The sequence below is a fragment of the Asparagus officinalis genome, chromosome 10 (assembly GCF_001876935.1).
Source record: "Asparagus officinalis chromosome 10, Aspof.V1, whole genome shotgun sequence".
NCBI lineage: Eukaryota > Viridiplantae > Streptophyta > Magnoliopsida > Asparagales > Asparagaceae > Asparagus > Asparagus officinalis.
The window spans coordinates 53,885,586-53,902,356 of record NC_033803.1 but is presented as its reverse complement, the minus strand read 5'-3'; the positions used below and the strand labels follow the sequence as shown (position 1 = coordinate 53,902,356).

At 37.8% G+C, this 16,771-nt stretch overlaps 1 protein-coding gene across 1 annotated transcript in view; it reads left to right on the top strand.

The window, feature by feature from the left end:
• LOC109825360 (protein PELOTA 1) overlaps nt 1-1,963 on the top strand; it is a 21,237-nt gene extending 19,274 nt beyond the window's left edge. Inside the window, exons 15-16 of the mRNA XM_020392212.1 lie at nt 1,360-1,466; nt 1,616-1,963. Of these exons, the coding sequence (XP_020247801.1) occupies nt 1,360-1,466; nt 1,616-1,689 (181 nt within the window). The 3' untranslated portion in view covers nt 1,690-1,963. The remainder of the gene's footprint in view (nt 1-1,359; nt 1,467-1,615) is intronic.

The window sequence follows — 16,771 nt, the reverse complement described above, 5'->3', positions numbered from 1 at the left end:
AAATCACAGAAATCTTAGAAAAATTGATCTTTACGCCAGAAGTCAACTCAAAACACAGAAATTTCAAAAAGTCAACTGGCCTCTGTTAGACTTAAAAAATTTAAAGTATCATCAGCATATTGCAAGCATAAAACTTTTCTAGAGCTACTCTCGGGTCCTAAACCTTGAATCAAAGTGTTGATTCTCCTAGCATCATCAACAAAGTAAAAACATCTGCTGCAAGAACAAAACAACAAAGGAGACGAGGGATCACCCTGCCTCACACCCCTCCTAGAACAAATCCTGGGTTGCGATTAAGTAAAACAGCAGATTTTCCCCTTTCTAAACATGACCTAACCCATCCAATTTAAAAGATCATATGCCTGTGCGAAATCCTATTTTAAAAGAACTCCCCCAATTTTCTTTTTCTAAAAGCTCTTATTTATGATTTTCTAAGCTGCTGCTAGCCTGCTACCCCTTCCAACAATAATCTTCCTTGTATAAAACCTGATTGAACAGGGTCAGTAAGATGCTTTAGCTTATTATTAAGCCTGTTAGTCAAAACTTTAGTTATAATCTTATATACAACATTCAACAGACTTACTGGCCTATAATCTCCTGCTAAATGTAGGAATAAGAACAATGAAAGCGTAATTCAATCTTTCTATTTCTAAAGTGCCATCGTAAAACTCCTCAAACAATCTTAGAATATCATCTTTCACAACCTCATAATAGTAATACTCTTGAAAAAATATAGTGGAAAAACCATCAGGTCCAGGTGATTTATCCCCATTCATGTCAAACGTTGCTTGTTTAATCTGTTGACAAGAAAAGGGAGTTTCTAGCTCTTCAACCCCCCAATCATGGGCTGGATATAATTTTCCTCAATCCACCTCACATTTATTCTCATTCAACTGCCCAAAAATCTGTTTATAATGCTTAAAAAGCACCTCAGCACTCCCCTTGTCAGATGCTATCTCAACTCTTTCCTCAACGAAGGATATTTGGTTAGCCTTTCTCCTCCCCTTCGCAATATTATGAAACTATCTACTATTACATCAATCCCCCGGGCCGATGGACCTAAGATATTTGCTTCCATAAAATCTATTCTTGATACAAAATATTATCTAGTTGAGCTGATAGATCACATCTTGCCTCTGTCGATGTCTGTCAAATCTCTATTTTCCTCGACCACATTTTTTTTCCTTTTCATTATCTTGTTTCAATTATTCTTTCATATGCATGCTATTATTGAGTTTTACATGTATATTTAACAGGATATGAGGAGCAAGTGTTGTATCAAGCTTCCACTTTATATTATTTGTTTAGACCTAATTTTTAAATTTAAACCTAAGCAAGTTGGTTGTTTCTCCTTCCCAGAAATGCTGATATTTTGACGAGGAAAAAATACGTAAAGTTGGTGGAATCTGTCAAGGATGCGGGAGGCACTGTACATCTGTTTTCTTCAATGCATGTATCCGGAGAGCGTAAGTATTATTTCCTACTGTATTAATGCATTATTCAATGTTGTCTGATGGGATTTTGAACTAATCAATGCCATCTACAGGAAAAAGTGAAAAAGGGGACCCAAAAAAAAACCCTCAAGTTTATGACTTAATTTATTGTGTTTGAACAGAACTAGCTCAACTGACAGGAATTGCTGCTATTCTCCGATTTCCATTACCAGAATTGGAGGACATCGAGATGTGACAGAAGTTACATAGAAATAACAATGATAATTCTGAAAGTAGATGTATCATAGTTGTATACTATACAAGATCAGTATCCATGATGTATAATTATTTAGTTTTATTTTACATATCTTTTTTGTTCGGTGTCCATCCAGTAAGCTTGACCTAATTTTTGCGTAAATTCAAACATCGTTCTCTCATGTATGTGCCGGAGTAAAGCTTGCAGTCTTTGTTCCAACAAATAAGCATAATTGCAGTATATTATTTGGTTGATGCTTTTACGTTCTGATTTATGTTGAAATGGTAGTTTGAAGTAGGTTGTTCTTGTTTTCATATATTTGTAACAGCTGCTCCAAATTTTGTCATTAGTCCACTATATGCTCAAAAGTGATACAAGCTCATAGGCTCGTATAGAATCCAAAAGGAGGGGATAAAAACGTCTACATGATAATTTACACGAGAAACGTGCTCATAATTCACAGATACCCTATTCTCATCCGCATTAAAAGGAGTATGTATTAATGAATAAGTCAGTAGAGCTGAATTTCTTGGCGATGGTTGTGAAATATTTCTCTGAAGTATTAATAATTCTCAACTGTTAGATGTCTTCTATAAGTTTTATCAATGGGTTCTTGAGGACTGAATCATACAAGAATTGACCACATGCGACCGATTGGTCTGTGGCATGTGGCTTTTTGTTTCGTTTCGTTTCGCTTCGCTTTTTTCCCCCGGAGGTGGGGTGGGGTTTGTGTGTGTGTGTGTGTTTTTTTTGTGGGGTTTTGTGGGGTGGGCTCCCCTTTATTAAATCCTAGGATGCGTGTAAAATAATTGGAGCATTAAGGGGAAGCCTTTCCTCAAGAATTAGCTGAGTGTTAACATAACAGATTACCCAGTTTAGTCCTTTGTTCCCAATGTATTAACTAATTTAACCATTTTTTTTGTTGATTTCTCGTACTTCGTCAGATTGTCAATTTAGCAAAAGAGTGTTTGTTTTTCTGTTCATAGTATAAACTTTGGATGAAATATTTTGACACCTAGGTCAGGACATTTGACTTACCGATGTCTCTAAAGACGATATTTACACTAATATTTGCACATATATATGTTTTTTTTTTTTGCAAATTTGTCTTCTAAGATAGTTTAGGTCCAGGACACTCTTTAATGTTGACTGGTTGCATGCTAATAAATCATTCTAGAGCTTCAGCATTACAAAAATAATGGGAGATGGACTTTGAAGGTGATTTCTTACTTTGACTTGTCTCAATCTTCGTAGGTTTCCCCAGTATTTATAAAGACGATAAGAGGTGGTTTTCTGCAACTTTTCTTCAGTTGACTACAATTTTTATTGTAGCTTGACAACAGTTTCACTCACTTCTTGTGATTGTCATAACCAAGCAAATTGTCATGTTCGAACAATATCGAAAAGGTTTTTTCTAATGGTTGTTCATGTGCGCTAGTTAGGAAATGAGAGAGATAGGGATAAATGAATAATAAATAGTCCTACCTAGTTGGCACTAATTTCTTTCTAACTCTCCTTTTTTTTTTGTCTCTCTCATCTTCTAATGGGTGCCTAGGGGTGGGCGTAGACCGGATCGGGCTAAGTTTGACCCGTCAGCCAGCTCGATCGGGCTCTTTTGCTAAGCCAGTTCAAATCCGGGCCAACGCGGGCCTTGGTGGTCCAAGCCGAGTTCTCATATTTGGAGCTTGACCCAGCCTGACCCATGACTTGCAAGGGTCTAGGCCGGGTCCAAGCTAGCCCACAAGGGCGCATGAAATTCATGGGTTGGCATGTGCTTTATTTTTTTTTTTTTTAAAACTATAATTGTATTAAAATTTGACATAGACATCATTAGAAAAGAGTTGTTTTCTTTAAGTGTTATAGACTAATTGGGCGAACTTTGTTAGGAGTCAAAAATGTTAACTCAGGTGCCAACCTTGTATTATCAAGTTTTAAAATCGCACGCTGTAGTGTGGATGTTGATCGTTAATTATTAGCTTAGCCATAAGTTTTATAACATAAATCCTTTCGTGTCAACTTACATTGGCTATAGATAGGAAGAAAAGCTTTGGTAAAAGTCACCATTTTTTGGGTAATATTTGATGCGGGATGTTAACCAAGAGAGTAATCACAGCACAGTCCTCGTTCATCTCCTTAATTTTACCCATAAGATACATAAGGTTGAAATCAAAAGAAGAAACAAACATCATTTCACAATTACCTCCCTAAACATAGTAACACGAGAAACCAAAAGAAGAAAGAATAGGACCTCCCCTATTATCTCCCTAGACATAGCAAAATGAGTTTTTGGTTTTACAGATTTGTAGCGATTTGATTATAGCTTTCCATGTAATTTTATGTGTATAAACGGAGCTCTGTACAAATGATAAAGGAAGTAATGAAATACAACTTCTAATATTTCCGTCAACCTTTCCATCTTGACTGGTTTTTAAACCTGGGCCGAGCCGGCCCGGGTGCAGGCCGGGTGAAAGCTGGGTCGTGCCAAAGTTGGGCTAGGCATGGGGGTGTTAACGGTTCAAATACTGTTCGGACATGATGCTTATTATATATTTATCCGCTTAACTGTCATGGTTACATATACAGATATGTCTCGGTAAGGAAAACTCATATCCATATCTGTTAAAAATTAATATGAATACAGATATGCATGTGGATATATATGTTGGATATGTATGTGGATATAAAACAAATATGAGAAAACCAAATGATATGAAAAAAATCATAATCCCTTTAAGTGGGAGTTTGGGAACACTTTCGATTGTCAAAAATATCCTTGACCCCTTTAAATAATTATATTATTTATCATATTCTATCCTAATTAATCTTATTTAATGGGTATAAGCTTTAATTATCCTATTCTATCATAATTAATATGTATATAAGCTTTGATTTGATTTACGTATGTTCAAAATTATATATTAAGTTGTAGGCAACTGCTCCTCCACGTTCAAGCACTTCTCTAGAAATTATAAAATAGAAAATCTCAGAAATTACAAAATTTATTTACTAGATAAAATGGATAAAAAAATTTAACATTTTGACAATTTAAAGATTAAAATGTCGTACCTAACAAGTAAAAAAGTAGAACTCTCTATCTTAGCATTCGTTTCTTATATTTAAATTTAAAACTAAAGAAAATAAATGATATGATGAAATATGCTCACCTCATAAACTATTTTCATAATTAAGGAGACAAATGCCAATTTTGCATGAGTGACCAAGATAGAAAAAAAAAAAAATCCCAAGATCCATAGAATTTGCACAACTCGTAAACCGAAAGGCATAAGTTGGAAAAAAAAAAAAAAAAAATCCCAAGATCCATAGAATTTGCACAACTCGTAAACCGAAAGGCATAAGTTGGAAAAAAAATCAACCTACAAAAAAATTAGTAGAAATATCCAAAAGAGTTTCAGAAATTGAACATTTTGAGCCCAAATTCACTTTAAAATATTGAAAATTTTATGGAAAAGGCCTAATTTTTATGAAATTTGCAAAAAAAAATCTAAAGAATTCCTTACATTTCAAATCATCCTAATTACTAGAAATATTTTTAATATGGTTTCATTGTGACCATATTCTAATAAATTGAAATATCTTTAATGAGATACGAGCTGTAGATAATTTTTCAATCTTCATGTTCAACCATTTATCAAGAAATTATAAAATAGAAAATTTCAGAACTTAAAATTTATTTACTAGAGAGAATATACAAAGATTTAAAATTTCGACCATCTAAAGATTAAAAATAGGACTTTTTATCTTATCATTCATTTCTTTATATTTCAATTTTAAAAGTGTGAATCAAGAAAAATCTATATGTGATCAATATTGCTCTTGACCATTGGGATATTACATTCTATTATGGTGTTTTAAGTCGCCAAAGTATGACCATTTGCCAGCAATGGACAGATGTCCCCCTACATGCACCGCTCAAATCAAAGTGACAGTTAGGACCAGCAAGAATCCCGACTTAGTCGACTCGCTGAGTCGACATCTCCTTAGATCGACTCGAAGGGCAGTACTTATCGGTTCTCTTGTCGAAGACAACTCACTACAAGCCCACTCGACAACCGACCAGTTATTCGACACCTTACAGGGTCGACTCAAAAGACATTCCTTCTCGACACCCCTCGCTATAAGCCAAAGAACGACTTCAATCTTGAGCCTTTCCCGCTGACAGCGCACCGGTGTCACATTAAATGCTTAACAGATGTCATCATTCCTCTAGCCCCGATAGTCCTCATGACACATCGGACCACGTCGGCACTGCCATGACTCCAATCATATTAAATACCGAGGTGACATCTCCTCCACTCGTCGACCGACACCAATAAAGCAGGTCCTGACGTAGCCGCCATCCCATACGTGATCGAAATTACCATTCTACCCTTTTACCATCACTATAAATAGAGGTACTATTCCAAATATTAGGGTAAGCAAGCAATATCTCAGAATTTTTCTCCACTATACTTTAGAACTCACATAGTTGATCACATTCTCACTCAAGTCCATCATTGACCTGATCGTCGGAGGAACAACGAGGGAGTTAGTCCCCGTCCTCTTACGAGTTGCTATTTGTGCAGACAAAAACTACTCAACTCAAAACCAGATATTCGGAGAAGTAAGCGGCCCCTAATCAACCTTACCCTTATTATATTATCTGTGTGATTATTAACATTAACAGTTTGGCACCCACCAGGGGTTTCTTTCTTTTTCGAGCAAGTATGTATGGTTTTGAGGATATGGCTGATCAGTCTCACTCTGGAGGACCACACCAGAGCTACGTTACTCAAGCTCAGCTTGAAGAAACGGCTCAAAAGATCTCTCACTCCCTCCAACAACAGATCTCTACCTTCATTAGCGAACTCCTCAGCCGCTTTCCACAACCACAACAAGCCACTTCCACCATCCCTTCGCCTTCTGAAGACTAGCAATCGGGGACTCACCCCCCTTTTGGAGCCTAGTGAATAGTTCCACCTCGGACTCCTCATGCTGCAGCCAAGCAGTAGAGGGATTGTGTCGAGTACGTGACCCCACCGCTACATCGATCGACTCACCCCGAGGAACCTCGTCAACATCTCCTTCCTGATCCTAAAGTCACCGGTGAGAGTCCCACCCTGGTCACCCTGGGGACTGCACTAGGGGAGCAGTCTCTAAGACTCTCCCCTACCACCTTACCTCTCCGACCCCCTCTGTTATTGTTGGGGCCTCTGAATATGATCGGGTGTACAGACCAATCGCAAAAGCCATCGGAGGGAACACCCCCCTTTCTGATGATCTCATGAACGCCCCATGTGAAAAGTTCAAGATGCCTCACATGGAGAAGTACAAGGGTGAAGGAGACCCTTTCGAGTATGTCCAGAACTATTATGATGTAATGAGCATACTCCAAGCATCGGAAGCAGTTATCTGCCAGTGCTTCCCCATCATTCTGTCAGGGAGCACCAAGCTCTGGTGGAACGCCTATGAGAAGAAGTCCATTAGCAGCTTCCATCAACTAAGCCGAAAGTTCATCCACCACTTCTTGCCTGACACCAAACAGAAGCTACCCCCTCATGTGTTAATCTAGATGGGGCAAGATCTCGGGGAGAGAGAGAGCTTTCGAGCCTACTTCAAGAGATTCTAAGCAAAAAGGTTGGGGGTTAATGACTCGGGGAGTGCGGTTGCTATGTTCGCTCTTGTGGCCGGCTTGCAGAACAACGAATTGGCCGACTCACTTGCCAAGAAGCTGGTCGCTAATTATGAACAAGTGATGGTCAAAGCTCATGGGGATATGGACAAGGAGGATGCTCGAGCTTATAAGGCGGTAGCCAGGGCCACAGAGACCTCCACAACTATGACCTCAGCAACAGTAGTAGCCGCACCAGTAGCAGCACTAGCGCCACCCTCACCACTGATACCTACAGCAGTACTGGTGGGGACGCCGACACCGGAGTTAGCGAGAGCCCTCCCAACGAGGCAGGGGTGTCCGAGAGACCCCCAAAGAATCAACTCTCGCACAAATCGGTCAGACAGGAGGGACCGACGGAGGGACCCAGTACCGAGGCCCACTCTCACTATCCTCAACACCTCCCTCACAGATGCTCTCACCATGGTCCAAAAGGAGGGGCACCTCAATGAGCCTGCTTCCAAGATGAGGTCGGATCCACGTAGCTGAGATACCTAGCAATATTGTCGCTATCATAGAGATTACTTCTACCTCAGCAATGATTGTCACATGCTGAAGAGGGACATTAAGGACCTGATCCAGAGAGGATACTTGAAGAAGCTTGACTCTTAGAGAGACCGAAGAGAAGCTACCCTAGCCAAGAAAGATAGGAGATCCCTCTTGTAGTCTCCTTGTCCTTGACCATGCCAGGATAGCCGACCCCCAGAGCCTAGCCATAAGGGGGTCATCAACATGATCGGTGGCGGCCCCACTGCTGGAGGGTCATCCAACAATTCCTGGAAGAGGTGTGCTAAGAGGGCATTATGGATCGACCAATGTGATAAGAGGTCAAAAGCGGGGGAGCCCATCTCTTTTGGAGACGTCGACCTGAAGGTCATCGAGATGGCTCATGACGACTCTATTGTCATAACAGCCAGGATTGACGGCTTCCAAGTGAAGAGGATTATGGTTGACATGAGAACCTTGGTGGACATCCTGTATGCCAATGCCTTCAACCAGATGGGCATCGACAAATCTTGGCTGCTCCCCTATAGAGGGCCCCTCATTGGATTCATTGGCCACTCTCCCTTACCGGAAGGAATGATCATTCTCTCCCTAATGATTGGAGAGTACCCCAGGCAATCCACCATCCTAATCCAATTCCTAGTGATGAATCTTAAGTCGGTCCATAATGTCATTTTAGGTCGAAGCGCCCTACACCTTTTGCGGGCCATCCCTTCACCTACCACCAGATGCTGAAGTTTTTGACTCCTAATGGAATCGGGGTCGCCATGAGCAACCAACAAGAGGCCAGGTCCTATTACCTGCTCTTGGCCAAGGATAAGAGTGTGCAAGAGGCCTTGCCTATTGAGAAAACTTGTCTCAAGATGGAGAAATCAATGGAGCGGTAGAGGACGATGTCGGTGGAAGAGCTCTAGGAGATACTAATCGATCGGGAAGGGCAAAAGACAATCAAGATTGGATTCAGCCTAGTGGAGCCCTTGCGAAGAGCGTTGACAGAATTCTTGCAGGCAAATACTGATGTGTTCGCCTGGGGGCCCAAAGTTATGCCGAGGGTTCCCCCTGAGGTGATAAGCCACGAGCTGGTTGTCGACAGGGACACTAAACCTATGTGATAGAAGAAGAAACATCTCAGAATGGAATGATGGAAGGCTGCTGCCGACAAAGTCGAACAGTTCCTTAGTGCTGGTTTCATTCAGAAAGTCCAATACCTAGAATGGCTGGCCAACGTGGTGTTAGTAAAGATGGCACTGAACAAATGAAGGATGTGTGTGGACTTCACCAACCTCAACAAAGATTTCCCTAAGGTTGGCTATCCCCTAACTCGAATCGATCAGTTAGTTGATAAGAGTAGGAGGCACGAGCTACTTGGCGTCCATGATGAGAGTACGAGGCACGAGCTACTTAGCGTCATGGACGCCTTCTCCGGCTACAACCAAATTTTCATGGCGGAACATGACCAGGAGAAGACCTCCTTTATCATCAACGACGGGACCCAAAAGATGATGCCATTTGGACTGAAGAACGTTAGAGCCACTTACCAGAGATTTTTTAATAAGGTCTTCAAGCACCAGATTGGTCGTAATTTGGAAGCTTATGTGGACGACTTGTTGGTGAAGTTAAAACAAGCATCGGCCTATATATTAGATGTGGACGAGACCTTCTCTATCATCCGATGCTAGCACATGAAGCTCAATCCCGCCAAGTGTGCCTTTGGGGTACAATCGGGAAAGTTCCTAGGGTTCATGATTACATAGAGAAGCATAAAGATCAACCCCGAAAAGATAGCCACCATAGAGTGACTGCCTAAGCCGCGCACCTTGAAGGATGTCTAGAAGCTGATCGAGAAGATAGCGGCGCTAGATGGATGATGCGGCATAATTATGTACCAAAATTACAAGTGCACAATTGATCAAGTTATAGTATAAAAAGTTATCGATCCCACGAGGAAGGTGATTTTAAGAGATTATTAGAATAGGTTCTTATGTTGTGTACGTGACAAAATAAGATTAAAGAATAAGTGTGATTGTGATGAGTGATTGTTGTGAATATATGCAATGGACAATAAATTGAATTTTAGAGAAAAGAAATAAGAATCAAAGAATAAATAAAATCAAAGGCAAGAAAGAAGAATGAATAAAATCAAGAAATAAAATCAAAAATGAAAAAAAAAATTCAAGAAAGTCAAGATGGAGGTTTCAATTTAAGATATGAGAAATCTAGAATTTAATCCACTAACTAATCTCAATTACAAAATATAAACTATTCTCTTTTACCATATTTCAACTTAGATTTATTAAGCATAAACTATCAAACCATTTAAGGAAAGTATAACCTATCAAATTATTATCTAAGTCAAAATTACTATTCATGATAAAAACAACAACAAGATAGTAATCCTAGAATTCATAAAAACAAACTATCAAACCATTTAAGATAAGCATAGATTATCAAATTCTTCTTCTACCGATTAGTTTTTTAGTTGATTATCCTAAACATGAATATTTTAAGTGCAAGAGAATAATTTGCATAATGTAAAGGAAATTAGACTAGCATCATACAATTCTAAGATTCCTACAAGAATTAATTTCATATCTTAAAAAATAAAAACAAGAAGAAAAAGAACTAATTATAAAATTAAAAAGAAAATAAAAATCTAAACTATGAACAAGAAATAAATCTAACTACAAAGAATTAAAATCTAAACTACAAAATAAATTATAAAAATTAAATACAAGACAATAAATCTACTCTACAAATTAAAGTGCAAAAAGAAATAAAAAGACAAGAAAATAAATCTATACTACAAACATAAATGTAAATCTAACTAATAAGCAATAATAAAGAAATTACTAAAAAGAAATAAAAGAGAAAAATAAAAGAAATGCAAACATTCAAATTGCTCTTCATCTCCATCCTCATCATTCAACAAAGAGGAGAAAAGACAAATTTAAAGTGGAGAAAAATTATTATTATTAATTGCAATAAAAGTTATAATTTTTGGAAGGCCTTCTCAATTAAGAGTAGCTCTCATCTTCAAATGAAGTTACAAAATTTTTCATACGTCTAACCCCTCACTTTCTACGCCTATTTATAGTAAACATCAGTGAATGAGAGCCATTGGATTAAAATCTTATCCAAAATATTAATTTTCAGCCATAGATCTGAAACTAACTATTCTTCGTATCGATGCCAACATCGATAGGGGTATCGATGCTGGCATCGATACGGGCATCGATGCTAGCATCGATGCCCCCATCGATGCTGGCATCGATGTGAGCCACTCTCCAATTGTTATCCGCAGAACTTTCTTGTTGTTTGCTTTTGAGCTTTGGACGTTGGGCTTTGCTTGGACTTTTGGGCTTGGACGTTTGGGTTTTGGCATTTTCTCTTGATTTTTCCATTGGGCTTTGATTTATTTCTTCATTAAATATTTGAAAGAATTCCTTTGGCTTCATGTGCTTCATTTCTTCATTAAATCAATGGCTTTTTGTTGAGAGATGAGAGTTTGGGCTCTTATTCTTCATTAACCTGCAATTAAAGATAAAAGTAATTATTAGTGGTATATTTATTCATATAAAATAGATAATAAGGGTATAAAATTATAATAAAATGTGATTATCAAATACCCCCACACCTAAACTTTTGCTAGTCCTCTAGTAAAGAAAATAAAAAAAAAATTCTATCTCACTTTCGCAGGAATCGCGGTTGTATTTAGCGCATACAACAAGCCTTTAAATCCCTAGGTTATCCTAGTGGACGAGTTGTAGTCTCGTGAGGGTTTACCGTAAATATACCCACAAAATTCGGTCAACTTACCAAGTTAAATAAGTCAGTAAATAACTAATTTCTTTGATATATTTAGATATTCAAATAGAAGCTAGTTAATAATCAAGAAAACGTTTTTATATATAACTCCAATGTAAATCTCTTAGAAAATCTTTTTCATTATAGCATACAAAACCAAGTGAAATCTTAGAGATTTAATTAAAAAGTTTTGAAAAGAACATGCTAACTCTTTGTTTTAAATAACTTTTAACTCTCTTGATCAAAAATTGTTTTTCAAAACAATATATATATAAAAAAATGGTTAGTGTTATATGCATATAAATTTTTTTTCACTCTCTAATTCTTGGTGATTGTTTTCTATTTTAACGGGCTTTCTAAGTGACCATTTAACGAGTTTTGGGCCAATGAATCCCAACCCAATTAGACTTAGGTCATTAAGTATAGAAGTGACCATTTAACGAGTTTTGGGCCAATGAATCCCAACCCAATTAGACTTAGGTCATTAAGTATAGAAATACTCCTTGGGCTTAATTACTCAGTCAATTTAGGCTTTATAAGATAGCATCACCTTGAATTTAAGAGTTTTTTTTGTGTGCCCATTTTTCGCACTCTTCTTTATAAGGTTAGTTTTTTTATTATATATATACGTGTTTAAGTATATATAGTCTGAAAAAAAATGTGTAAATCAAGATAACTTAAAAAAATATTTTCAACTCTAAGTTAAGCATGCAAAAATTTTATTATTTTTAATTAAAAAGTCTAGAGTAAGACTTAAGTAAAGTATACTAGTTAAAAATTTATTTCTTAAGAATTTTATTTGGAGTTATCATACAAGGTGAACTTGAGTATATCACTAACTAGGAATTAGAAAATTTAAAATCTATCAATTAGATCAATTATTACTTAACTCTATAAAATGCAACAAAATGATAAAATAAAGAGGAAAATATGTACTTCCCACCCCCACACCTAAATTTTGCATTGTCCTCAATGCAAATTCGCTGATGCACAAAGTAAAGCAGATAAGAATTGAAGAACTTACATTTGTTCGGTCGACAATGATGATAAGGATCTGCAATTACTGTTAGTATGAGGATGAAAAAATCAAATAAGAGAAATTTATTTTATTTTATTTTATTTTATTTTATTTTTATTGTTAATTTTTTAAATTTTCTTTTTAATTTTTTTTACAAATAATGAGGTTCATGAAGAACCAACACCTCTTCCTCTCCGAGCGTAGAAAATTCTAAAAATAGTTTCAGACGTTGACCATTTATTTTAAAAATATTACCATTTTTAGGATTTTCTATCTCGACAGACCCATGTGGAAAAACTTGTTTGATAAAAAATGGACCTGTCCATCTTAATCTCAATTTTCCAGGAAAAAGATATAATTTTAAATTGTACAATAAAACTTTCTGTTCTGGAGAGAAATTTTTTCGTAAAATTGATTTGTTATGAAAAATCTTGGTTTTCTCTTTGTAAAATTTTGAGTTTATGTATGCATGATTTCGAATTTCTTCCAACTCATTTATTTGGAGCAATCTGTTCTTACTTGCCGAGTCTGAGTCAAAATTTAACTGTTTTATTACCCACATTGCTCGATGCTCCAACTCCACTGGTAGGTGACAGGCTTTTCCAAACACTAGTCTGTATGGTGACATCCCCAAATTAGTCTTGAAAGCTGTTCTATATGCCCACAGAGCATCACATAATTTTACAGACCAATCTTTTCTATTATGATTAATTGTTTTTTCTAAGATTTGTTTGATCTGCCTGTTTGTGACCTCTACTTGTCCACTGGTTTGGGGGTGATAAGGAGTTAACAATTTGTGTGTGATTGAATATTTCCTCATCAAAGATTCAAAAGAACGATTAAAAAAATGTGTACCGTTGTCACTGATGATCGCTCGGGGTACTCCAAACCGTGCAAAAATGTTCTCTTTTAAAAACTTGACAACGACCTTGTTGTCATTAGTTTTGCAAGCTACCGCCTCAAACCATTTTGACATGTATTCAACGGCTACTAGAATGTAAATATTTCCAAAGGAATTTGGAAATGGTCCCATGAAATCGATACCCCACAGATCAAAAACTTCAACAGATAAGTTGTGTTATAAAGGCATCATATTTCTCCTAGTGACATTCCCTAAAAGCTGATAGCGGTTATAGGCTTTGTAAAACTCATATGAATCCTTGAAAAAATTAGGCCAATATAGCCCAGATTGGAGAAATTTTTCAGCTGTTTTTCTTAGGCCAAAGTGGCCCCCACAGGCTTATTCATGACAAAAGGATAGAACACTCCTAGTTTCTTTAGTGAGAACACACCTCCTAAAGATCTGATCAGAATAGTATTTGAACAGATATGGATCATCCCAGTAAAAGTATTTTACTTGAGAGAGAAAACGGGATCTATCCTGTTTGGACCAATGAGAAGGGATCTGGTTCATGACTACGTAGTTCACAATGTCGGGGAACTATGGAACATATTAGATTTCTAAGAGTTGTTCATCTGGAAAATGTTCATTGATTGAGACGGTTGATGTTGGTGCATTTGGGAGTCGAGAGAGGTGATCTGCTACGGGGTTCTCTGTTCCCCTTCTGTCAAGAATTTGGATGTCAAACTCTTGAAGAAGGAGAATCCATCTAATGAGCCGTGTTTTAGCATCTTTTTTGGTCAAAAGATACTTTAGTGCGGCATAATCTGTGAAAACTTTGGTTAAGGAACCGATGAGGTAGGACCTGAATTTTTCTAAGGCAAAGACTACAGCTAAAAACTCTTTTTTCGTGACAAAATAATTTTGCTGGGCATCATTCAGAGTCCTACTGGCGTAGTAGATCACATGCGGTTTTCTATCAAACCGTTGTCCTAAAACAGCACCAATCGTAGAATCAGATGCATCACACATCAGTTCGAAGGGTAAGGTCCAGTCCGGTGCATGAATGATAGGAGCTGTGGTTAGCTCCTTTTTTAGATATTCAAAAGCTTTGAGGCAGTCGGGAGAGAAGACAAATGATGTATCCTTGGCTAAAAGATTAGTCAAGGGTCTAGCAATTTTGCTGAAATCCTTAATGAAACGTCTGTAAAAACCAGCATGACTAAGAAACGATCTGACATCTTTGACTGTTTTGGGAGGAGGGAGATTGAAAATGAGATCTACCTTAGCTTTGTCCACTTCGATTCCCCTATTGGAAACTACATGTCCTAAGACAATGCCTTGTTTGACCATGAAATGACATTTCTCCCAATTGAGAGTCAGATTTTTCTCCCTACACCGTTCTAGGACCAGTTTAAGATGATGCAAACATTGGGAAAATGTGTCACCAAAGATGGAAAAATCATCCATGAAAATTTTAAGAAATCGCTCTACCATGTCGGAAAATCATGCAATGTTGGAATGTGGCCGGTGCGTTACACAGTCCAAAGGGCATGCGTCGGTATGCGAATGTTCTATACGGGCAAGTGAATGTGGTTTTCTCTTGATCTTCCAGAGCGATAGGGATTTGATTGTAACCTGAATATCCATCCAGGAAACAATAGAACTCGTGTCCTGCTCGACGCTCTAACATTTGGTCAATGAAAGGAAGAGGGAAGTGATCTTTCCAAATGGCTAAGTTGAGTTTTCGGTAGTCAATACAAACTCGCCATCCAGTTTGGATTCGAGTGGGAATCAGCTCATTAGCCTCATTTTGGATCACGGTGATCCCAGATTTTTTTGGAACAACTTGGACCGGACTCACCCATGAACTATCAGAAATAGGATAAATGATCTCATGATCAAGACATTTCAGAATGTCTTTTCTAATGGCTTCTTTTATTACTGGGTTTAACCTACGTTGAGGATCTCTAGTAGGTTTGATATCATCTATCAAATGGATTCGGTATTGAACAATAGTTGGACAAATCCCTTTGATATCAGCCATGGTCCATCCAATGGCTTCCCTATTCTCTCTTAAAACATTTAAGAGAGCTTCCTTTTGACCGGTAGTCAAATCAGAAGAAATGATAACTGGTAAAGACTTGTTCTCCCCTAAGCAGGCATACTCTAGATTTTCAGGTAGATGTTTGAGCTCTAACTTAGGGGGTTCCTCAACAGATGGGCGAAGCTGGACTCGGGGTTCTATCTCCAAAGATTCTCATTGCCAGCCAATAGTAGAAACATGATTGACCAGCGGTTCTAACTCTAGTTCGTCATCAGAAAACTCCTCAATCATTAAGTCAGATGTATTTGAATCAGACTCACACTCTCTCTCTTGTTGTTCACTGGATATTCCTTGAATAAAATTCACTTCCATGGGTTCATCAGATAGATCACTAGGCTGCCTTCCCAGGTTGAAGATATTAAGGTCAACAGTCATATTCCTAAAAGATAGTTTTATCTGACTGGTTCTATAATTGATCAAAGCATTTGAGGTGGCTAAAAACGGTCTTCCTAGAATGACGGGGATTTGACTTTTGAGATTAGAAACGGGCTGCGTTTCCAAGACAATAAAATCAATAGGGAAAATGAACTCTCCAACTTTGATCAGAACATCCTCTACCTCTCCTTTGGGAATTTTTACAGATCTATCAGCTAACTATAGAGTGCATCTTGTCGGTTTAAGTTCTCCTATACCTAGCTGTTGATAGACTGAATAAGGAAGGAGGTTGACACTGGCTCCCAAGTCTAGAAGTGCCTTATCAATGTGAGTGTTACCTATGACGTATGGAATTGTGGGACAACCAGGGTCCTTATATTTTAACGGCATTGGTTTCAAAAAAATTTTACTGAGGTTGGCAGCTAAGAAGACTTTCTTGGGGACATTGGTGGTTCTTTTCTTAGTGCATAAGTCCTTCAAGAACTTTGCATAAGAAGGGATTTGTTCGATTGCATCTAGGAGAGGGATGTTGATCTTGATCTGTTTAAACGTTTCTAGGATTTTCTCAACCTCGGGAAGTTTTTCCTAGGTTTGAGTCTATCTAGAAAGGAGGCAACAGGCCTATACCTATCTAGATCAGGCTCAATCTCAAGTTCAGCGTTTTGGTCATCGGAAGGAATTGCTTCATCGGAAGGAGTGTGTTGGATGGGAGAAGGGGTTTGATCCGGTGGCATTCTAACTTGGTTGTCTATTTGTTTTCTTGAT